At 58.3% G+C, this 23,185-nt stretch overlaps 1 protein-coding gene across 3 annotated transcripts; it reads right to left on the minus strand.

The window, feature by feature from the left end:
- Window positions 1-2,456: 2,456 nt before the first annotated feature.
- U2AF2 (U2 small nuclear RNA auxiliary factor 2) lies at window positions 2,457-21,427 on the minus strand. 3 transcript variants are annotated; one of them, XM_074937136.1, is made up of 13 exons: window positions 21,269-21,427; window positions 14,887-15,022; window positions 14,238-14,288; window positions 12,762-12,791; window positions 12,331-12,434; window positions 12,004-12,155; window positions 11,000-11,116; window positions 7,359-7,497; window positions 6,756-6,835; window positions 6,110-6,232; window positions 4,031-4,126; window positions 3,135-3,383; window positions 2,458-2,744 (listed from the first exon to the last, which is right to left on the minus strand). In XM_074937136.1, the coding sequence occupies exons 1-13, from the start codon at window positions 21,315-21,317 to the stop codon at window positions 2,610-2,612; spliced, it is 1,461 nt and encodes a 486-aa protein (XP_074793237.1). In that variant the 5' UTR covers window positions 21,318-21,427; the 3' UTR covers window positions 2,458-2,609. The 3 variants fall into 3 exon arrangements, with proteins under 3 accessions (XP_074793240.1, XP_074793237.1, XP_074793238.1); XM_074937137.1 differs by having other exon boundaries at window positions 2,463-2,744; window positions 4,031-4,117; XM_074937139.1 differs by lacking the exon at window positions 14,238-14,288 and having other exon boundaries at window positions 2,457-2,744.
- Between the last annotated feature and the right edge of the window lie 1,758 nt (window positions 21,428-23,185).

Raw genomic sequence — 23,185 nt, forward strand, 5'->3', positions numbered from 1 at the left:
GTTTTGTCATTATAGTTCCCACTTTGCTATTGTTTATTGGCATGGTCTCTGTCCGGTTCTCTGATTGTTCCTGTCTGCTGTACAATTAATTTTGCTGGGTGTAAACTAATTAAGGTGGTGGGATATAATTGGTTACATAATCATGTTACAATATGTTAGGATTGGTTAGTTAAATGCCAGGAAAATGATTGGTTAAGGTATAGCTAAGCAGAACTCAAGTTTTACTATATAATCTGCAGTCAATCAGGAAGTGGGGGGGGGTGTGGGGAGGGGGGAATAGGAAGAGGGAATGGGAGTGGGGAAATTGGAATCATGTTTGGCTAAGGGCAGGAATGGGAACAGGGACACAGGTGTAAGGCTCTGTGGTGTCAGAGCTGGGAAGGGGGACACTAAGGAAGGAAACTGGAATCATGCTTGCTGGAAGTTCACTCCAATAAACATCGAATTGTTTGCACCTTTGGACTTCGGGTATTGTTGCTCTCTGGTCATGCGAGAAGGACCAGGGAAGTAAGTGGGTGAAGGAATAAGCCCCTAACACCCTGAGCCCCATCATACACCCCACACCCCTCCTCTGCCCCAAGTCCCTTCCTGCACACAGCACCCCCCTCCTACAGCCCACAACCCAACCCCCTGCCCTGGCCCTAAATTCATGGCCCTGCATACAACTTCCCCACCCAGATGTGGCCCTCAGGCCAAAAAGTCTGCCCACCCCTGCACTAAACACAGGCAGCTACAGCAGGCTCTCCAGGCCTTTCATGGTGTCTGGGGCTGGTCTCCAACCCCTCATTTCGCAGCCCCTCCACAGGACCCGGACGCCGTCATCACGGGCATGCCCCTGGCTGGGATTTCTAGGGCAGTCGGCCCCTGGGGCCCTTTACCCAGCTACTGCCTCTTTCCCTTCCCCTCAGTTTCGTGACTTAGTTTCACTTCCCAGGGGCCGAGCACCCACCTGCCCTTCAGCCTCAAGCAACCGCCAACCCCTGCCCTGCCCGGCTCCCTGGGAGGTTTCGAAGAACAAAGTCCTGCTGTGTGGGCAGGGGCGGCACTCAGCAATGGCCGCCCTGGAGCCGGCTGCAGGGTGAGGGCAGCAGGTATGACGCACTGAGAATTGGGCATGGTTCCAGCCAGCGCCTGCCTCAGTTTCCCCATGTGCTGCAGGATGCACAAAAGGGTTAATGAGGCCTGTGGGGCGGTGCAGGAGCCAGGGGGGTGGGACCGAACTGGACCCCCACCTCTCTGCCAGGAAGCCTGCCTTAGCACCCCCACTTTGCCGCTGACTGGGAGCCGCTTGGGGTAAGTCCATGCCCCAAACCCCTGCCCCAGCCCTGAGCCTGCATCCCCAGCCCAGAGCCCCCTCCCACACCCTGAACCCCTCATTCCCAGCCCCACCCCACAGGGCTCACCCCTGCTCCCCAACCCTCTGCCCCAGCTCTTTTGGGTCACAGGCATCAATTTTCTTCAACGGGGTCACCAGAAAAAAAGTTTGAAAACCACTGATCTAAGGGGCCGTCCTCTATAGCACCATGCCTCAGTTTGCCCCCAGCTGTAACCAAAGGTAACAACTCGCCCTGTGTCTCTCTCAGCCATGGAGGTTGGGAGCTGGAATCTCTGCCATTATATGGTGCCAGCCGGTGGGCTAGACAGCACCGAGAGGGTGCTCCGGGTGCGAGCCGCTGGCTAACGGAGCAGGGCCGAGAGCAGACAGCAGAGGCTCATGCTTTGGTGTGTGGCTCAGTGACACCCCCTTCTGGTAGCTTCAGCCCCATGGCGATGACAACCTACTATAGCTACGCACATCCAGAACTGGCTCCCAAGGGGCTGTGCGGGGTGGTTAGAAGAGCACTTGCTCTTGATGGGGACGGACAGCCTGTCCCAGCGGGCACCTGGGTCCTCCTCCCACCCCAACACCTTCGGGTAAGGCACAGCCCCCCTGTGCCTCAGTTTCCCCTCCCCCATAGCCTGCCTTGTCTCTTGATTGTAAGTTCTTTCAGGCAGGGATTTCTCCCACTCTCTTCCTGGGCGTGGCCCCAACTTCAGCGTCTCTCTGCCTGGACGGCAGCTGGCAGGACGGGACACCCCCCCGATCCCAGCCCCCGAGGGGTCCCCAGTCTGTTTCAGCAACTCAAACACCCCCCATTCCTGGGCATTCACACCCTCCATTCCAGCTGCCCCGGAGAGCCGAGCCCTGGCTTGGCAGCGCCACGTGGAGACAGACACAGGCGGGCGGACCCCGGGGGATTGGAAAAAGTGTTTAATTACGATGGGAAATAAAGGGGGGGGGGGGGGAGACACTCCATATGCACACTGAGGGCCGGGGGGAGAGGGGGAATAACAGAACAGGCAGGGTGGGTGGAACAAGGAGATCCTTCTCAGCCAATACGCAACGGCACAGAGAGAAAGGCGCGAGGAGACGTCTCTACTATGGAATAACCATTACTGGCAGCCGTCGGCTGGGGGGGCCCTCAGGGGCCGGGAGGGAATCGGGGGGGGTCTTTCTTTTTTGGGGGAGGGGGAGAAAACAATTGAAAAAAAAAACAAAAACAAAAAAACCATTTTGGCCATAAAATAGAAACCCGCTGCATGGCCGAAGGGCCGGCCCGGCCTGGCGGCTACCAGAAGTCACGGCGGTGGTAGGAGTCGGGGTCGCAGTACTTGGTGACCACCACTCTGTTGGCGAACTTGCGGCCGGTGAGACCCTGCATGGCCTTCTGGCAGTCGAAGACCGAGGTGAACTCCACGAAGATCTGGCGGGGGGGGGGCGGAGAGGGGAGGTGTTACGGTGCCAGCCAGACGTGGAGGTGAGGGTGCGGGGGCCGAGGTTGGCGCTGTCCCACCCCGGGAGCCCCCCCATCCTCTGCTGTACCCACCGGACCCCACTCCCATCCCAGAGCCAGGGAGAGAACCCAGGAGTCCTGGCTCCCAGCCTCCCTTGCTCTAACCACTAGACCCCACTCCCCCCCCCCCACCTGGATATACATGGGTAGGTGGGTGGTAGGAGCAGGAAGGAGTGAACCCAGGCATCCTGACTCCCAGTGGCCCCCACAACCAACCACTCCCCTCCCAGAGCCAGGGATAGACCCCATGCGTTCTGGCTCCGAGCCCCCCCCCCGCCACTAGTCCCCACTTCCACGCACCTTGCCGCAGCCGGGCACCTCGACGCCGTCGACGGGCCGGGGGATCTCGATGGATTTGACCACCCCGTACTTGCTGCACTCATCCCGCACGTCCTCCACGATCTCCTCGTACTCCTCATCGTCGAGCAGCTCCTCGGGCAGCACCATGTTCATGAGGCACAGCACCTCGGTGGGGTGCCCACCCATCTGCACCTGCGAGCTCATCAGCCCGGGCACCTGCAGCGTCACCGGGGTCTGGTTTATCGTGCTCTGTGGAGACCGGAGGGGGAGGGTTACGCACTGGCCCCGAGAGCCCCTTCCCAGCCAGACTGCCACGTGCTCCAGCCTGCTGGTCCTGGCCCTGACCTCGCTCCCAGTGCTGGGATCTGAGGGAGGCCACCACCCCACCCCTGGGGGCTCGGAGAACCTCAGCCCTGGCGGTCGAGGGCGGGACGCTGCCTGCGTCTGCCGGGAGCCTGAGCCCGTCGCCCTTTGGGGAGGATGAGCAGGGCTCCCCCATCCGAATCAACTTGGAAGCCTCATGAGGCACCTGAAATCACCCCACCCGCGGCCTCTCCAGTAAGATACCCAGTGGGACCTCCCGAAGATGGCCCTGGCACCCCAAAATAACGCGGGGGGAAAGCATCACGTTTTCTGTTTGGGGAGGGAAGGGGGAGGGGAAAGGAAAACTGCCCCACCCGTTCCAGGAGCCTGGGAATTGCTAGACTAGATCAGACCAAAGGACCCAGCTAGCCTGGGATACCAACCCCGCTTGCTCTAACTCACTCCCCTCCCTGACCCGGGGAGAGAACCCAGGAGTCCTGGCTCCCAGCCCCCCGTTCTACCCACTAGACCCCACTCCCCTTCCCGAGCCGGGGAGAGAACCCAGGAGTCCCGGCTCCCACCCCCCCACTCACCAGCGTGGCGTTCTTGGCTCCGACGCTGGCTCTCTGCACCAGCAGTTTCTTGTCACCCAGTTGCATGCCGTTCAGCCCGGCGATGGCCTTCGAAATCAGAGGGGAAATGAATCTGGCTGCTCCCAGCGCCGGAGCGGGCTGCTCCTCCCCCCGGCCCCCCGCTGCAATCAGCACAGACGCAAAGGGCAACGGACAGACGGACGCGCGCGCACACACACTCACGCAGCTCTCCTCTGCCCCCGGGGCGCCTGGCCTACGCAGCGAGCTGGTGCTGGGAGGGCAGGAGCGGCTGGCTCCGAAGGCTCTCCTGTTCTCCCCCAGGGGGCACTGCGTTACCTGCGTCTCTGAAGGCCTCCCAGGCCATGGGCACATGGCCAGTCCGGCCAGCGGGGGGCGCTTGGGCCGGGTGCCAGCCACGGACGCCCCCTCGCCAGGCCGGCAGGGAAACTCTTGACCGACTGCACAACCTTGCTGCATTTCCCCACGCAGCAGGGGGTGCCCGGCCCCCAAAAAGCTGGGTGCGGGGCAGGAGTACAGACCGCCTGGGGACAGGGATGCTCAAGACCAAGTGGAGGATGGGGAGGAGGGGGCTGTGGGGACCCAGACAGGCTGGAGACAAGAAGTGCAAGGCGGGGGGCGGCCACAGCACAGTGACCCAGACAGGCTCAAGTCAGGTTTGGGACAGGAAGTGGAGAGAGGGCACAGCCCCAAGAGACAGGCTGGGCACAGGGAGGCATGTGCCCAAAAGACGGGGTGGCACAGTCAGGCTGGGGACAGGCCCAAGTCAGGCTCCTGACAGGGCGGGGAGCGCATGGAGGTCCAAAACACAGGCTGAGGACAGAAGTGGGCGGCGCCGCAGGGGGGGCAAAGGACAGGAAATGGTGGCGGGGGGGCACAGGCCTAAAGGACAGGCCAGGGACAGGAAGTGGAAAGGGGGCGCAGGTCCGAAAGACAGGCTGGGGACAGGAAGGGCCGGGTGTGTGGGGGGGAGCCACAGAGACCCAGGCAGGCTGGAGACAGACCCAAGTCATGTTTGGGACAGGAAGTGGAAAGAAGGGTGCAGGGACAGAAGGGGTTGTGGGGCACAGACAGGCTGGGGGCAGGACAACACACACACACGCGCACCCTCTCGCAACTCACCCAAGCGCCGAGGTCTCGCGCCCAGCATGCACCATTAGACCAGCTCTTTCTAAGCCCTCCGGGGGTGGGGGGAGGGGGGGAGAGAGTTGGGGGAGGGGTTATGAAGTTACGCGCATCTAAGGACCCTCTCTGTGGCAGGATGCCCCTCTCCCGCCAGCGCCGGGGCTGACTTTTTGTGGGGGGCGATTTGAAGGGGCGCACGGGGGCGGGGTGGTTTGGTTGGTTGCTTGGTTTTTTGCTTTTTTTTGCTTTTTTTTTTAAATCCAAAAAAAAAATACATTAAAAAAAATTATACATATACTTGCATTTGAACAACTACCGCTGGGAATGCAGCGCACAGAGGGCCCCTGCTGTTACGGTTCTCTTCCTCCTCCTCCCGCTATAACAAAAAGCACAGCGGGAGAAGAGAAAACACCGTTATATAGAAAGTCCGAAGAGATTTCTATAAGGCTGCAACCGACGCGGGCAAGTCAGGATCGGCGCTGGAGGCAGCTGCGGCTAAGGGAGGAGATTTCCCGGCCACAGCGGGATTTGATGGGGGGGTTTTATTTGGAGAGGGGGGGATCTTACCGGCTTGCATGGGCAGAGCAGAGCTGGGGTCTTCGGATTGGTTTGTGGCCGCTGTTCGGGCTAAGATTGGGGAGAAGGGGGGAAAAAGGGGGTGGGGGGAGAGAAAACGAGGCGATCACAGCGACGAGGCGCGGCCTATGGGGGCCCCCGGAGCTGTAAAGGAGAGAAAGGCTGGCGCTCCCTAGGGGTGGAGGAAAAAAAATTTCACCTGCTCAAGGAGGGGAGGAGGAAAAACCAAACAAAAGAAAACCAAAAAAAAAGGAGAACGCACACACCCCCACGGCTGGCTGGGCTGGCGGACGCAGGCCCCTCGGAGGGCGGCAGAGCTGCGAGGAGAGGCGGGCGGAGGAGGGGGGAGTTGGGAAGTACCTGGTCTGTGACGTTGATGTCCACGTACTCGCAGAAGGCGTAGCCCTTGGACAGCCCGGTGGCGCTGTCCTTCACCAGGTTGAAGGCCTTCAGCGGCCCGAAGGAAGTCAGCAGCTCCTTCACCTGGGGCGGACGGGGAGGGCAGTTGGGGCGGGCAGGCAGCAAGGACTCCTGGGCACGCCCCCCTGCCTCAGTTTACCCTCCCACTCTTTGTCTGTGTAGCCCAGGAGCTCTTTGGGGCAGGGTGGGCTCTCACTATGTGCCCGGGCAGCACCCAAAACAATGGGCTCCCCTGGACTTTGGCTGCCAGGGGGCACCTGGCATGATGCTCCCCCCTCATCTCGGTCGTTGGATGCCCAGGCAGTGCCTGGCACGGGTCTGTCTCGTGGCTAGGCGTGACGAGCGTTGAATGCCACCGCTGCAGCCTGCCGTAATTCAAAGCCCTCCCTAGCAAAGATTTCACATCGCCCCCACTCTCGGAGGGCAGCCCTGGCTCAAACCAGAGCAGATGGGTGTTGAGAGCTGGGATATGCGGGCGGAGAAGCCAGCGGGCCGGAGCGACTTGCGGGGAAAAGCCCATTCCCGGTGCCCCGTGGGGCTGACCCGGGCGTTGTCGGAGGGAGACCGCCCGCTGCCCCGTGCTCACCTGATCATCGTTCAGATAGTTGGGCAAACCCCCTATGAAGAGCTTGTGAGCGGAGTCCGGGACCACGGTGGACACGACACCTGCCGGGGGGGAAGAGGGAAGGGAACCAATGGGTGTCCCACACTGTCCTGCACGCTCTGGAGCAGCTGCAAGGCAGTCACACCCCACGAGACCGCACCGCAGCCCCCGCTCATCCCGCAGGCCACCTTTGTGGTGGTCCCTGGAGTCACAGGGCCCGCACCCCAGCCCAGAGGGGCCACATCCCAGCACCAGACGAGGGGTCGCCCTCTAACCAGCCCCTGCACCCCAGCCCCGAAGGGCCGTGTCCCTGTGCAGGGAGAAGGGTCCTGCATAACCAGCCCCCGGTGGACTCTTGGACTCAGCCTTATCGGGGGCATCTGGTCCCTCCCTCCAATTTCTCCAGCCTCCCGCCCCACACCCAGACAGGTGTACGTGACGATGCCATGCAGAACGTGTCTAGGGAAGGGCTGGGCACCTGGCTGACCTGGGTAAGCTGATCTCCCTTGTCCCCGTGCCCTCTGGAAGAAGGTGCAGGCCCGCTCACCCCTGTTGGCCCCACACTGGGGCCGGGGGGCTACTCACCTGGCACGTAGACAGACGGGTTCTCAGACATGCCGGGCAGCGGCTGATAATCATGGGGGCGGCGGATCTTCAGCGACTGCCCCTGGAAGATGATGCCGTCGAATGCCATGGCCTGGGTGGTCTCGTCCACGGAGCGGAACTGCAGGAGAACCAGGGAGGGGAGCCGATGAGGGACACGGACGAACTTAATGCGGATGCATGCCACAGCCCAGAGCCCCTGCGCTCACGTGATCCGCCAGCGATTCGGCCCAGATCTGGGGGGGGGGGGCCCCCCCCGAGCGGGACCGCTGCCCAACTGCCCACCTAACCCAGTCTCCAAAAACAAGCCAAGCTACGCAGGACCCCTGTTGTGTCAACTGCCTTCTGCACAACGCCCCCTACTGGCCACGTCCGGAATAACCTGGCCCTGGAAGGAGCACTGTCCCAGCCCATCGCTGGGGGGTGTCTTAATCCAGGCTCTGAGCAAAGTTTTGACCCAACACCCCCTTCCAGGCACACACAAAACCCTCTGACCTGGTGCTTGAAGTCTAAGCTTCGTGACCCAGCTGGGAAGGATTGGGGGGGAGGGGAGCAGGGGCTAGAAGCCAGGTGTGTGCAGGGGGTGTGTGTGGTTAGAACCCGGGCAGGAACTTGCCCACTTTGCAGTGAGGACACGGGCTAAGTCAAGCGAGCGCTGATAACCCTCCAATGCCTTCCCACAATTCCCCTACAGGCCAGACGAGTTCCAAATCCTAGAACATCTCCGCACAAAGACCCCTGGAACCCGGGCCCAGCCGCGCAGGGCAGCGCAGCACCACGGGTCCAGCCAAGCGGCCCGGTTGCTCACGCCCAGGCTAGCTGTCCCATGCAGACATAGCCCTAGTGGTTGGCTGATGCCCCGGGACAGGGTGGGGTGTCCGCCACGCTAGAGCGGGGGAAATGACTTCAACCCAAACTGATTTTCCACGGAGAACAGGGGTTTTGGCAAAACAAAGTTTTGCACAAGAAGCGCCTGCTTCCTGGGAAAACACACATTTTTGAGACAAAACCCAAATGCCCCAAAACCAAAATATTCCTATTTAACGCTGGTGTAGACTCCAGGCAAGCAAACTCTGCTCACCTCTACAAGCTGGACTTCATCTCCCAGGATGCACTGCCTTCCCGATCCAAGAGGATAGGGCATGGTGCACCATGGGAGCTGTAGTTCCCTTGCCTCAAACCCTTATTTGTATCTACAGGTTGGGTCCCTGCTGGCCAGACTACATCACCCATGGAGCAACACAGCCAGGGACTCCCCTAATGCACGACCTCCCCTCTCCAAGAGGGCACCCAGGGTGTATTATGGAAGATGGAGTCCAAACAGGTGGCCCAGGCTATAGAGGGACTGGGAGCATGAATCACCCCCTGAACTACAACTCCCCTGAGGCAAAGCAGCGGCCTTTCAGCATTGAAATATTTCAGTTTTCTGCCAAAATATTCGGGTATCCAAATTTTTGCTGAAAAACAGAAACTTTCCAGGAAAGAGGAAACATTTTTCCCCTTCTCGCTCTGGATCACACTCCTTCCCTTACACACGGCAAATGTTCCGTTATCCCCGCCAATGTTTCATCCTCCCTCCAAATGTTGAACGGATCCTGGCCTCAGTCCCATCATGTGGAAAGGAGTTCCACCGGCTACTGGTGGGGCCCAGCTTCCCGCTCCAGGCCCCTTCAGCCAGTAATCCCACTGCCATGCTGCCCCAGAGCAGACCACTAAGTCCAGTATGCTCCCCGCCCTGCTAGGACAGACTAGATCCAGTCCTGCATCCCGCGCCGCGTGGGCAACACCCACCCATAACGCACTATGGGCCATGGTGCAATCTTCCTCCTGTCTCTGCTGCAACCAAACACCACCCTGGAGCATGGACTCTACATCCCCTTTCACAGACTCCCAAGTCCAGAAGGGACCATTGGGATCATCTAGGTCTGGCCTAAGCCCAGACAACCTCACCCAGTGATCCCAGAACTGATTCTACAAGCTATTATGAAACCAAATTATTAAACAGGCAATTTGTGAGCACCTGGAAGGTAACAGGGCTACAAGAAATCGCCAGTATGGACTTGGCGAGAACAAATCCTGCCAAACCAACCTAACTGCCTTCTTTGACAAGATTGTTGGCCTACCAGACAGGGAGACACGGCAGACCTGAAGTATCTTAATTTAGCAAAGCTTGACAGTCCCAAATGACATTCTCACAAGCAAACTAGGGAAAGGAGCTCCACATGAAATTCCTGTACGGTGGGTGCACACCTGGTTCAAAGACCAGCACTCAGACTAGTTAGCAATGGGTCGCTGTCAAACTGGGAGGCTGGTCCGGCAGGGGTCAGTTCTGGGTCCGGTACTAGGCAATATTTTTGTTAGTGACTTGGATAACGAAGTGGAGCGTGCACCTATAAAATGCAGATGAGACTGGGCAGGGAGGGGTCACCAGCGCTTTGGAGGTTAGAATTCCAAACAACCGTGAACTGGGTCTGAGATCAACCAGATGAACTCCAACAAAGACAAGCGCAAAGTGCTTCCCTTCGGAGACGGGGAGCCAAAGCACAGCTGCAAAATGGGGACTAACTGGCCAGGGGGTCGCATTGGCTTCCAACGGAGGTTTTTAAGAACAGGTTGGACAAACTCCCATCAGGGACGGTCTAGGGACACTTCGTCCTGCCTCAGCACAGGGGGCTGGACTCGATCTCTCGAGGTCCCTTCCAGCCTGGTATTTCTGATTCTGTAACTTCGGGGGGGGGGGGGGGGGCGCCTCGAGAGGTGCTTTCAGAAGAAGAATCCAGTCTGAATTACGACCAGCCGAGAGATGGCAAACCTACCCCGACCCTAGGTCAATTGCACCAATGGCTCATCCTCCTCCCGGGGCCCCGGAATTTGTCTCTTCATCTTCCTGGTCCTGCCTCTTTCTGCTGGACTGAAGGGTCCTCTGCCAGCAGAAATCTCCTCCCCAGGGAGGTGCTTGCAAGCTGAGGGCCAATCCACCTTTGAACCATCTCCGGAGAGACTAAATCGACTAAGTTTCTGCCATCCCATTACAAGGCAGGTTCACAGATTCTATAGCCAGAGAGGGACCACTGTGATCATCTAGTATCTAGTGCATAACACAGCCAGAGAACGTCCTCCAAATAATTCTTGTTTGAACCATGGCAGATCGGTTTGAAAAATAGCCAGCATGGATTTCTGGTGCCGGAAATTCCACCCTGACCTTTGGTAGTTTGCTCCAGTGGTGAATTCCCCTTACGGTTAAAAATGTATGCCTTATTTCCAGTCTGAATCTGTCTAGCTTCAACCGGCAGACGTTGGAGCAGGTTAGACCTTGCTCTGCTAGACTAAAGAGCCCACGATCACATCTTTGTTCCCCATCTAGGTACTTAGAGACTGGACCAAGTGACCCATTAACCTCCTAACTAAGCAGGTTGACCTCCTGGAGTCTCTCACTATACGGAATGTTTTTCAGTCCTTGAATTGTTCTCGTGGCTTTTCTCTGAATGCTCTCAAATTTAGCAACATCCTTCTGGACTTGTGGACACCAGAATCGGACAATTGGGTATGTCACAGGAGCGCTGAGGAGCCCCAGGGCCTCATTGTGCCAGGCGCTGTACAGACAGAACGAAAAGCTGACTCACCTCCAGGAAAGCAAAATTCTTGTCCTGATTGATCTGCACAGCCAAGACAGGGTTGCCAGGGGCCTGGGTCAGGCCGCCGAGACGCATCTGAGCATTAAAGAAATCCATCATGGCCTCCTGCAGAGAGAGAGAGAGGGGAAAGAAGCGATGTAGGGCAGCATACCAGTAGGCCCGGAATTTCAAATAGATAGCAAAGAGCAGGTGGGAAAACTGGAACAGCCTACTTGCCTTGCGTGATGGTAGCAAACTTTTGTGCTACGAGGGATTTCAGCCCCACAATTTTCACTTTAAAGAGAAATGGAAACAACTTTTTGATCTTGGTTTTTTGCTTGAGGGAGAGTCAAATTCAAATAATAAGAAAGAGAGCACTTCCCCTACTGCTATCTGGAAGGGGTGCTGGCCCCGGTTGTCACCAGGCAGGACAAATTAAAAGAAAGGGCTCGCAAGTCACTGGAGCGGAGGATGTTAAAACCACGCCAGCGTTACTGTTACCACGTCCAGGAGCGAAGAGGGCAAATAACTGAGACCCAAATTGCACTGCTCACCGGGTAAGTAGAGAGACCCGTCTGTATGTGTTACAGGGACAGAGACCTTAGCCTACTCGGGACACGTGCAGCTACCAATTGCCAACAGCATTCACGGACACAGTCCCGGTTCCCCACCCAGGGACCCCCAGGCCGCCTTGGCTTTCAGGACTGATCCCCCCCCCAGAGGCTATCATGCAGCTGAGGGAGTGGTATACCCTTCAGCCACCTAGCTCAGGCAGTCGGCCCCAGTGAGATGCTTCGGTTAGTGTTTGTCCCGAAGCCGCTTATGTGTTTAGCCGCATGGTATCAACTTCGCTCCATGGATTCTGCTCTCCTTTGCTGCTAGTGCTGCCCTGTTTTGGGGAGAAAAGTTATATCTTCCAGCGCTCCTCGACAGGTCCCAGACAGAGAGAGAAAGAGTGCGGGCGACACACGGACAAGAGAGAGCAGCAGCCGGGCTGCCGAAGCCACCAGTACCTCAGTGATGCCGAAGGGGATATTTCCAACGTAGAGGCGGCGGGCCTGTCGGGTCATCTGGCTGCCGACCACCGGGACCGGGGTGGGGGTCACGGCCAATCCGTCGGGGGTCATGGTTGGGAGGAGAGCTGTGGCTGGAATCTGACCCGCGGCTAGGAGAGAGAAACACCAATCCACGCATTCAAAAGCCAATTTCCCCGCCCCGCCCCCGCGCCGATGGGGAGTGGGGGGCAATGGGGCAGAGAGAGAGAGAGAGAGAGGGGCCTGGGGCGGTCAGCAGAGGTCTGCTCCCTGCTCGGACAGAAGGCACCTAGGCAGAATAGATACCTTGCATGGCTTTGTACTGCATGGGAGTGATGTGCTCGAACCCAGGCGGTGGCACGTCCCAGTACTTGCGGATCTTCTTCTTCTTCTCATGCCGGGGGGAGCGGCTGCCAAGAGAGGAGAGACGCGTCACCGGGCAGGAGGGGCAAGGTTTGGCCTGGGCTAGGATGATGGTTTCTACCCCACAAATTGCTTTGATCCAACCCCAGCCAGGGTCACCACTCAGGATTGGGGAGAGTTCCCAGCCCACTAGCCCTGCCCTCTTTTTTGGCCAATCCCAGCAGCAGCTTGAGGCAAGAGCCGAGCGCCTAGACCAGTAGGGGGCAGCATGGAGCAGCCATGCTCTACCGTTGCTGACACAGAATCCCTCCTCCCTGGGGGTAAGCCAGTCCCTCCCGTGCCTCAGTTTCCCTACCTGGGAGAACGGCACTCACCTCAAGGGGCCAGCAAGATTTAGGGGTGACCTGCAGAAGGGAGGGGGAAAAAAAAAGGTCAGGTTGGTGCCCTTTCCTGCTTCTTTACGGCCGCTGAAAGGATCGTTCAGAGATTTCATTCCTGCATTCGCCATTCAGAGACTCTGGGGGCGACTGGAGAACTGGTTGGGTCAGGGCATTACAGGACCACCAGGAGAGAGACCCGATTCACCAAACAGGGGAAGGAATCTTCCGCTGACTTCCCCCAAAAGCCTGACGCTTGGCTCAGAGATCCCTGTCAAAATTCCCCTTCCAATTAAGGGCAGAGCAAGTGTCGAATGCACTCTCCACGCAGCTCAACCAGGGGAGCTCCAGATGTGATAACCCCCACACCCCAAACAGGCTTACGTGGATGTCCTGTCCCACCCTGAACCCCCAAGAATTTCAGACCATGTTACAGGGCCATTGCCATGTTTTACAGGCTTTATGAACAGCTGGAATGGCACTGGGAGGCAGAGGACAGCGCCGGCTGGCGGTAATGTAGGCGGGAGAGGGCCCTGGCACACAGCTCCTGGGGCGTTAATATCGGCTGCGGGTAACCCAATCGGCTCCTTTCAGGTCTCGCTGGACCTGTGTCCTGGCCCCGGCCTGTCAGCCCACCAAAGGGAAAGGGCTCTGTGGCAGCACACGTGGGACTGCAGAACCCTTGGTCTGCGCCACCTGGACTCCTAGTGCGCTGGGCCCCCCCCAAAGCTCCTGGCAGGGGGGAGTTATGTCTGAGAATGTCCCCCAGAGAATGGCCAGTGGGGGATAGAGAGAGAGGTATCCTAACGGCAGGAGGATAGAGAGATGTAAAGAGATTTATTCTCCCCCCACACGTATACAGGTACCAGAACAAGTTACTGCAGAGCCCGGAACAGAACCCAGGAGTCCTGGCTCCCAGCCCCCCTGCTCTAACCACTAGACCCCACACCTGTCTCAGAACTGGGGACAGAACCTGTGTTCCCTCCAAGCTGCGTAGCCGCCCAGGAATCAATCAAGTGCCGCACACTGATTAGCAGAGCCGTGCACATTCAGCGGTGTGTGCTCGCTGCGCCCCTCAACCCCCGGCTGCTCTGCAGCCATGTTGCTCCTGCCCTCCGCCTTGGAGCCCCTGGCCAGCTGCTCGCGGGACCCTCCTGCAAGCTGAGCAGAGCGGGGAGGGGCACTGATATCAGGGCGTCCCTCTCCCCCCTGCCCATGAACCCCATCTCCGCAGGGCAGGGGAAGGGGGACAGGGCTCAGGAGCAGGAGAGCTGCTGCGGTCTAAATAACCAGCTTTCTGGTGAGTGAGTGCCTTAAAGAGAGCACACGGATCTCTCAGAGACTTCCCCAGCAACACACACACACACACACACACACACACACCCACCCAGTCTCTGGGTCTCTCTCTCTCTCTCACACACCCAGTCTCTGTGTCTCTCTCACACACCCAGTCTCCGTCTCTGACACACTCACCTCCCAACACATACTTGTGTTGTTGCTGTTGTTGTTAATTCTTGGTTCTTCCTGCAATGCACATATAGTCTCTGTAATTTGACTCTTTCAAAGTGTGTTATTTTTGTTTGTTGACTGGTCTATGCATTTCATCATTTTATTTCTCTCTGAGCCTTGCATTTAATTCTTTGAGAACAGTGAGTTCTAAAACGCCTAACCTGTCCTGGCTGGAGTAATTATCCCTATGGGAACTTTTTAAAAATATATTCTCTCTAGGTTTGTGTGTTTCTACTGGTGGTGCACATCCGCACATTACCTGCACATGGATGGAAAAAAATTAGAGGGAACACGGGATAGAACCCAGGAGTCCTGGCTCCCAGCCCCCACCGCTCTAACCCACTAGACCCCCCTCCCCCCTCCCAGGGCTAGGATAGAACCCAGGAGTCCTGGCTCCCAGTCCCTCTACCCCACTCTAACCACTAGACCCCACTCCCCTCCCAGAGCTGGGGGGTAGAATCCAGGAGTCCTGGCTCCCAGCCCCCCAGATCTCTTCCCAAGACCAGCGCTTGGGGCCAGCCATTCCCCCTCTGACTCCTCGAACCGGCCACAGCACTAGTGAGGAGCGGTGGGGGGACAAAGGGTTTCTGGGGCCCAGCCTGCCCCTCCCTACCTGCGTCGCCTGCGGTCCCGCGAGACGCTGCGCTGGTCTCTGTTGCGCCTCTCCCGGCTGCGGCTGCGGCGCTTCCGTTCGCGGCTCCGTGAGCGGCTATGGCTGCGCTTCCGGTGACGGTTCTCCTTGTCACGCTCTGCGGGGGGAGGGCAGGCAGGTTAGCAGGGGACGCATAAGCCCCCGCCCCAATTCTCAGTGTCCCATCCACCCCGCAGCTACCAGTCTCCTCACACGGGGGCCTGGGCCTTGCCTGGCTCCACTGCAGGTCCCGTTGCAATGACAGGCTCCAGTTTGCCTGATGCAGCATGTGAGCGACTCCAGCTCTCAGCATGCAACACTCCCTCCATCTCAGAGGCGCGACCATCAAAGACTCCAGCTCCAGCCATGCCGCACTGCATGGCATGCTGGGAATCGTAGTTCTGGGGGCTGCACCTCTACACTTTGCCTTGTGATGGAGGTGGCACAAGCCCCCTAGGGAAGCCAGCCAGGCAGACAGCCACAAGGAACCACAAGGCCTTCTATCCAAGGAGCGTCCCCCCACACCCACAGAGCAGGGACAGACTGCCCTAGATGCCAGGACGCAACCTTGATGCCAACTACCATGCAGCCTCCCCGATCCATTGCTCCCCCTTCTGCCTTTCCCCCCGACCGTCCCCACTCGATCCATCGCCCTGTAGGAGCACCAGACTAAATCCTCACGCACCCCATGCCTGCTGGGCTGGATAAGACCAGCCGCTCCCCACTGATCGCTGCTTTATTGCCCCCCAACTGGGAGGGTATCCCCCTCCAATCCCAGCGAGAAGAACAAAGGCCACATTTAGATGGCAAAAGGGAAGGCAGCAGAGTCTAAGTGAATTAGGCAACGAACTAACTTTGTAAACCTGACCCAACAGGAAACAGAACCCAGCAGTGCGGATGCCCAGTTCTCCTCCCCCACTCTAACCACTAGACCCCACTCTCCTCCCAGAGCTGCGGAGAGAACCCAGGCGTCCTGATTCATACGCTGGTGATCTAACCACTGGACTTTGCTGCCTCATACACCCCAGGCTCTGCTGTTTGCCTTTGCTATTTGCCCTGTCAATGTGACATTGAACAGTGCCTCTACCCCAGAACCACAGCTATATTCTCCCCCAGCGTATCTTGCTCTCTAAGCCCCAGATTCAGCGCCCCCCAGCTGCTTTGTGGGGCCCCCCCCAGAGCGAACCTCCTGCCTGATTTCAGGAAGCGCCGAGGAGCATCTGCCAACCCCATCTCAGCCGATGGGGGGGAGAAGGTCAGGTTTCCGGGTTTTTAATAGGCTCTGCTACTAGAGAAACTATGCTTCGAGGGGAGACTTTAAAAAGGTTTGAAGGTAAAAAATAAGACACTATTCAAATATACCAGCATACGGCTCCTGGGGCATCATGGGTGCCCCCCACCTGCCCCATAGATTCCCAGTCACCCCCACAGCTCTCCTCTGGCCCCCTGCCTGCTCCATAGCCCATGTTCTCCCAGCCATCCTCTTCCCTCCACGTGCCCCATAACTTCAGCCCCCCATAACACCCCTTCCTCCAGCTCCCCACCTGCCCCATAGCTTCCCAAGTCCCCAAAGTGCCCCCTCCACTCCCCCATAATTCTCCTTCCACCAGCTCCCCCATCTGCCCATAATTTCCCAGCCCCTCACCCCATAGCCCCCATTCCCCTAGACCCCCACCTGCCCCATTGGCCCCCTTCCCCAACCCCCCACCTCCTCCATACCTTCCCAACCCCTCTTTATCCCCCCCCTGCCAGTACCTCAATTTCCATCACCAAACTGGGAGTGGGAAGGACTAGACTAAACCACCAGGGCTGTGTTTCTCAGGTGCCCCTGCAACACCCCCAGGGCCCCAATCCCAGCTCCAGTGGTCTTGAACGCCACCTTCCCTCATGTCCCATAGGCTCTGCAGGGTTCAATTTTACAATGGAAATGGTCTGAGCCAGGAAGGAGCGGAAGGCCCAAGCTCCAGAACAGAGCAGGTGCCGGCCAGGGACCAGACCAAGAGCCCACAGCTGTGCTGGGAGGGAAAACAAAGGCTGGTGTCATGGGCTGGGCTGTACAAAGCCTCGTTTGTGAGGACTGATCTGTTGATCCAGCCATGTGCATGGGAGAGGAGGGGGTTAGATTTCTCGGTGGTGGCAGGGGGACAGGCTTCGCGAGCTCTGGAACTGTGCAGGACAGACGGCAGAGTGTGAACCACCCCATTCCTAGTCCTGGGAGCAGGGGGAGGGAGTGGTTTTGGCACCTGCTTGGGAGCCAGAGCAGGGGAGGGGTTTCAGCTCAGGGATAATCCACACTCCCAGATGTGGGTTTCCAGCCCGAGAGGGGAAGGCCGGCCAGGCAGCTAGGGCGCCAGTCGAGATCCCGGTTCAATTCCCTGCTCTGCCACAGACTGCCTGCATGTCCTTGGTTCAGTCACTTAATCAGTCTGTGCCTCCGTTTCCCCACAGCATTGCCACACAGGGGCATTGGGAGCGTAAATACACTAAAGCGTGTGAAGTGCATTGAGATCTACCAATGAAAAGCTCTAGGTAAGAGCTAGGGATGATAGTGACCAAGTCTGGGAAGCAACCAGAACTGCTGGGTTTCCATCTTGTCTAGAACGAACAGGGGAGAGCCCCTGGCCCATTGACGCCTGTTTACAAAGCAGGGAGAACACCCACCCTTTTATCCGCTGACCCTGCGCAAAGTCAATGCTCCCTGGCGTCAATGACTCATCAGGCCACAGTTCAGGCTGGACGGTTTCAGAGCCATCGGGACGCGAAGGAGAGACCACCCTTGACTGCCCGAGAGGCCATTTTGGTCAGGGGGCAATCAAGCGAGCCTCGAGCCCACGACCTCCAGGATTACCACCGAGCTCCTGAACTCTTCAGCCACCCCACCCTGGGTCCTCAACTGCACGAGTTTATTGATCCCGCTTGTTACCGCTGCAATTAGCAAGCTGGGCCCTGTTTCAATCACAACCGGACGTCCCAGAGACTAGGTTGCTCAGCTCAGCCCAGAGGGCATGACAGAGAGAGTTACCAGCGTGGCTTGATCTCGGGGAGATCAGCTGGTCTTGTGGTGAGGCAGTGAGGGGACATCTGGACTCCAGAGTTCTACTAACCCCCATGTCTAGTTACGGTAATTACCTGGCCCCCAGGACCTGTGGTAACTTAGCACCTCACAGTCCTTGATATATTGGTCTTCTCAGCTGCCCTGCACTATTGTCTCAACTTTCCAGATCACTCCCCAACTACCACTTCTCAGCTGGAGATCTCAAAGCACTTTAAAAAGAGAAGTCGCTTGCATTAGCCCCATTTTAAGGATGGGGAAACTGAGGCATAGAGGTGACTTTTGCCAACACAGGGAATCTGTAGCCAAGCAGGGAATTGAATACGGATCCCCTAAGCACTGAACCATCTTTACAGGACTCAGCCGCCTTCCCCCAACCATGCCATGGCCCTACAGATGCCGACTGTCACTCTGAAAACCGGGCTCTAGGATCATGGCAGGACTGCGTTAGCCGGGGTTGATTTTCCATCACAGGCAGCTCCTAGCACCCGCAGGACAGGTACATATAGATTTTTATGGGTAAATGTCAGTACACGTCTATTTCACACACCCAAACAGAGAAAAAATTCTCATCAATGATCACTGACATTTACAGACAAGCAAAGTAGGAAGAATGCTGCTTGAGAACAAGGTCCCACTTCAACACATACCAAACACACGGTGGCTTTAGACCGTTGCTGTCTGACCCACCCAGAACTTGCCACGGCCGTGAAAATTCAAATAGATAAAAATCTAAAAAATATGCTTAAAAACCCCCTAATTTCATGCAACTGTGAAAATTTAAATTGATAAACAGAAAACACATTTAATGCCCATCATTTTGCACAACTGCAAAATTGTAAATCAGCACTTCCTCCAATTCCATGCAACTGTGAACATTCAAATAGATAAGAGAAAAAAATTAAAATCCATAATTTTGAGCTACTGACCATTTAAAGAGAGAAAAGTTTAAATCCCATAATTTTGTGCCACTGAAAATTTAAATGGATAAAAAGAGGAAAAAAATGCTTAAAACCCCATAAATTTTCACAGTTCCTCAAAATTAAGTCAGGAAACAGAAAAAATGGTAAAACCCCATAATTTTTGCCCAACTGTGAAAATGTACATAAACATAAGGAAAAAATGCTTTAAAATAATCCATATTATCCATCCAAATTACAAAAAAAAGACAGACTCAAATTCTGCCAAGCCGAGGAATATAATACCCCACACCTCTGAGGGGTTATTTATAAAGGCTTTGTGCTTTTAATAGGATGCTGGCTCTATCGGCTTCAGAGCTACCCTCCACTTTGACATAAGCAAGCCCCCAAAACACGATCTTTTTGTTGGTTTTATACAGGGATGGACTTGGAATTGATTCCAGCTTCACCCCAGAGCAGGACACTCCATGTGCTTCCTTCCTAACACAAGGGAGACGATCATACAGTCACGCAAGGGGTTTTAAACCCTTCCAGGTCCTGGGCCAGAGAAACCCACCGACCCATGGAGGGGTTTTCCCGAAGAGACCAAGCCACAGCCCCCAGCTTCCTACCCAATGCTGTAACAGGCATGAGATTCACATCTGGCCCCTAAATTGCCCATGGATGCCATCACCCCAGCATCCAAGTGCTGGGCGGGGACAGTAGGCCTGCCCTGCCTCCCAAAATGCCCCCAATGGTGACGTGTGCCCCTCCCTACTCCTATTGGACTTATTTGCCAGGAGGGGATGTCAGTTTCCTGCCCCAAGGAGGAAAAGGGGGCGATTTGGACTTCCCTCTCTCCCCAGTCTGAGGGGCCTGAGTCTGCTGGGATTGATGGTGTTCCTGCCCTTCTCTCCCCCAACCCCTCCCCCAGTCCCAGGGGGGAGAAGGGAGCACACCCACGTGTTTTACCCTCTCCCCAAAGCATGCTAAGGTTAATAATGGAGCTCAGTGTCTCTGCTCAAGGGGATGCTACAGGGTGGAGAGGGTCAGGCAGGGGGGAGCAGGGGCTGGCTGGGGGGATGCTAGTGGGGGAGGGACTGGCAGAAGGGGTGCAGAGGCCTGTGGGGTGCAGGCCATGGGGTGAGAGGGGCACAGAGAGTTCAGGGTCAGGCTGGTGGGTTGTGGCAAAAGGGTGCTGGTGGGGGGCTACGGGGCAGGCACTCAAGGAGTGGGCAGGTAGCTCTCGGGGGCAGGTAGGGGTGCTGCTGGAGGGTATGTGGAGCAGGAGTTTGGAGCCGGGCAATGCTATAGGGCAGGAAGGCGGACACTGGCAGAGGAAAGGGGAAGTGGAGGGGGATGGAGAAGTTGGGGGCAGATAGGAGAGCTGGCTGGAGGCCATGCGGCAGTGGGGGGCCATAAGACAGGCACTCAGAGGTTGGGGGCACAGACTGGAAGGGGGCTATAGGGCAGGCTGTAGAAGGGTGAGCTTGGGGGGGGAAGGGACGCTGAAGGCATGGCTCTCAGGAACGTGTTGGAACTAGGGGAACAGGAGCTATGGGGTAGGATGAGGAGCAGGCAGGGAGTGGTCTATGTGATGAGAGATATGGGGCTGGATAGAGATCTATAGGTTGGGGGGCTATGGAGCAGGGAATCTATGGGGTTTGCTGGGAGAGGCTAGGTAGAAGGTGTATAGGGCAGGAGATCTATGGGGCTCGATATAGGGCTATAGGGTAGGCAGAGAACTGGCATCGGGAGGGTCTATGAAGCTAGCTCAGACGATCCATGGGGGTAGCGAGAGACCTAGCTGGGAAGCCTATATGACTAGCTAAAGAGGCTCGGGGGCAGGGAGAGAGCCCTGGGGCCGGCCCGGGGAGGGCACTATGGGGGGGGGAGAGGGAGAGAGCCCTGGGGCCGGCCCGGGCAGGGCGCTATGGGGGGGGAGGGAGAGAGCCCTGGGGCCGGCCCGGGCAGGGCGCTATGGGGGGGGGAGAGGGAGAGAGCCCTGGGGCCGGCCCGGGCAGGGCGCTATGGGGGGGGAGGGAGAGAGCCCTGGGGCCGGCCCGGGCAGGGTGCTATGGGGGGGGAGGGAGAGGGAGAGAGCCCTGGGGCCGGCCCGGGGAGGGCGCTATGGGGCGAGGGGGGGAAGGCGTGGGACCGGCCCGGGGGGGCGCTATGGAGCGAGGGGGGAAGCCGTGGGACCGACCCGGGGGGGGGCGCTATGGGGCGAGGGGGGAAGTTGTGGGGGGGCGCTATGGGGCGAGGGGGGGAGCCGTGGGGGACGCTATGGGGCGAGGGGGGGGAGCCGTGGGGCTGGCGGGAAGGGCCCCCCCAGAGCACGCCGCGGGCCGGGCCCAGTAGGCGTTGGGGGACCCCGGTCCTGCCCGCTCCCCCGGCCCGGCCCCGCCCCCACCTTGCTTGTTCTCGTTGAGCTGCCGCTCGAACTCGTCGAAGTCGGACATCGCGGCCTCTGCCTCGCTCCCGCACAGGCCGCGGCGCCTCCCGCTCGGCCACTTCCGCCCCGCGCTCGGGGATTTCCGCCGTCGCTCGGCCCCTTCCGCTCCGCGCTCGGGGATTTCCGCCGTCGCTCGGCCCCTTCCGCTCCGCGCTCGGGGATTTCCGCCGTCACTCGGCCCCTTCCGCCCCGCGCTCGGGGATCTCCAGGCACCGCTGCTCGGAGACTCCGCCCACGCCCGGATAGCGGCTTCGGGGAGTTCCGTCAACTCTTCGGCTCTGACCTCTCCTCCCAGCCCTTCTCGACGCGGCTTCGGCTGTTTCCGGAGACGGGGGGAGCAGGCTTCGGCTATTTCCGCCTCCGCGAAGAAGGAGAAAGCGCAGAATGTGGGGGAGGGGCCAGCAATCGAGCACTTCCAGGTGGGGCCGGAAATGGCGTAAGAGGGCAAAGGGCAATCACTCCCAGCCCCATAAATCCCCCCTGCGCCCGCCAACTGCCCTAGAGTCCTCCAGACCCCCAGTGAGTCCTCCCACCCCACCCCCACATTGCTCCCCAGCCCCCCACGTGACCACACTCAGCTCCCCATAGCCACCACTGAGCTCCCCAGTGACCCCAGCCCCCATTGCCACCCCTGCCCCACAACCCCCCATTGCCATTGTTTCCCCCCCAGCTGGGCCCCCAACACCCACCCCCACTAAATCCAGGTCCGCCCCTCCAGCCAGGCCCCCATTTGCATTGAAAGAGCTGGCCTACAGGACAAAGCCGTCTGCCCTCCAGTAAGCGGGTGCCTGTGATTCCAGCAGCAGGGTGCGCCCCAAAGGGGCTGTGGGCCTGGTTTTCGTGTGTTCCCTTTCCCACCGGGGTTGCCAGGCAACTGATGCCCAGGGCATGGCCAGAAATGTGGGGGTGGATGGGATGCAGCGTTCTGAAGCTTCCCCCCTACAGATGGATGGCAAGAGGCTGTGGAGTCGAGCGTTCTTGCTGGGCCCCTTCGCACCAGGCGCTGTCTGAATGTCACGGAGGAGGCAAACCCTGCCCCAAGTGTAGGGAAGAACAGGAGGACAACTGGTCCCAGGTGCCTGTAATTAATAAGCCCTGGGGCCACAAAATCATGACAAGCCCACTGCACGCCATTCCTCTCCCAGAGCTGGGGAGAGAACCCAGGAGTCCTGACTCCCCAGCCCCCTACTCTACCCCGCTCCCCTGGTGAGAGAATGCAGAAGTCCTGGTTACCAGCCTGCCCTGCTCTAACCACTAAACCCCACTCCCCTCCCAGAGCTGGGGAGAGAACCCAGGAGTCCTGGCTCCCTGTCCCTTTTGCTCTAACCAATAGCCCTCACTCCCAGAGCTGGGGAGAGAACCCAGGATCTCTGTTCAGTATGACCCCGCCCTTCCTCCTTCCACATAGGATGGATTCAGCCACCCACTCCGAAATACCAGCGTCTCACCCTAGGGACACAATCCAAGGGGCTGGAGAACTCCCCTGGGATAGGTGGGGGGTTCCTGAGCTCCAGAGAGGATTCTGGGCCATGGCAGAGAAAGGGGAAGGTGGGTGTAGGGCATCCCTGGTCAGGGATGGTCTGGGCCCAGCCATGCCCTGCGTGTTCACAGCCTCGGTTAATCTTTGCTCCAGCCCCTTTCAGTGGGCCTCTCTCCCCTGCTCCACTGGCCCCACAAGGGGATGGTGGGCCGATAGTGCCCCTTAGGGACAGAGGATCAGACCGATGCGCCCATCTAGCCTGTTATTGCGTCGGCTTTGCACAAGATCACACCCATGGGCTCTCTCTGTGCCAGGCATGGACTCCCTGTAAAAACAGCCCTGCACCTGACCCCAGAGGGGCCACATCTCAGTGCCAGGTGAGGGGTCCCCATCTT

This window comes from Natator depressus, chromosome 23 (genome assembly GCF_965152275.1).
Source record: "Natator depressus isolate rNatDep1 chromosome 23, rNatDep2.hap1, whole genome shotgun sequence".
In the NCBI taxonomy this organism is placed as follows: Eukaryota; Metazoa; Chordata; order Testudines; family Cheloniidae; genus Natator; species Natator depressus.

Coding starts and splice junctions, on each gene's coding strand:
- U2AF2 (XM_074937136.1), bottom strand. CDS start 21,317: ATGTCCGACTTCGACGAGTTCGAGCGGCAGCTCAACGAGAACAAGCAA. Junction 6,836..7,358: donor CCCGTCTGTCTACGTGCCAG/GTGAGTAGCCCC, acceptor CCCCCCCGGCAG/GTGTCGTGTCCACCGTGGTC. Junction 6,233..6,755: donor ACTATCTGAACGATGATCAG/GTGAGCACGGGG, acceptor CGTCCGCCCCAG/GTGAAGGAGCTGCTGACTTC.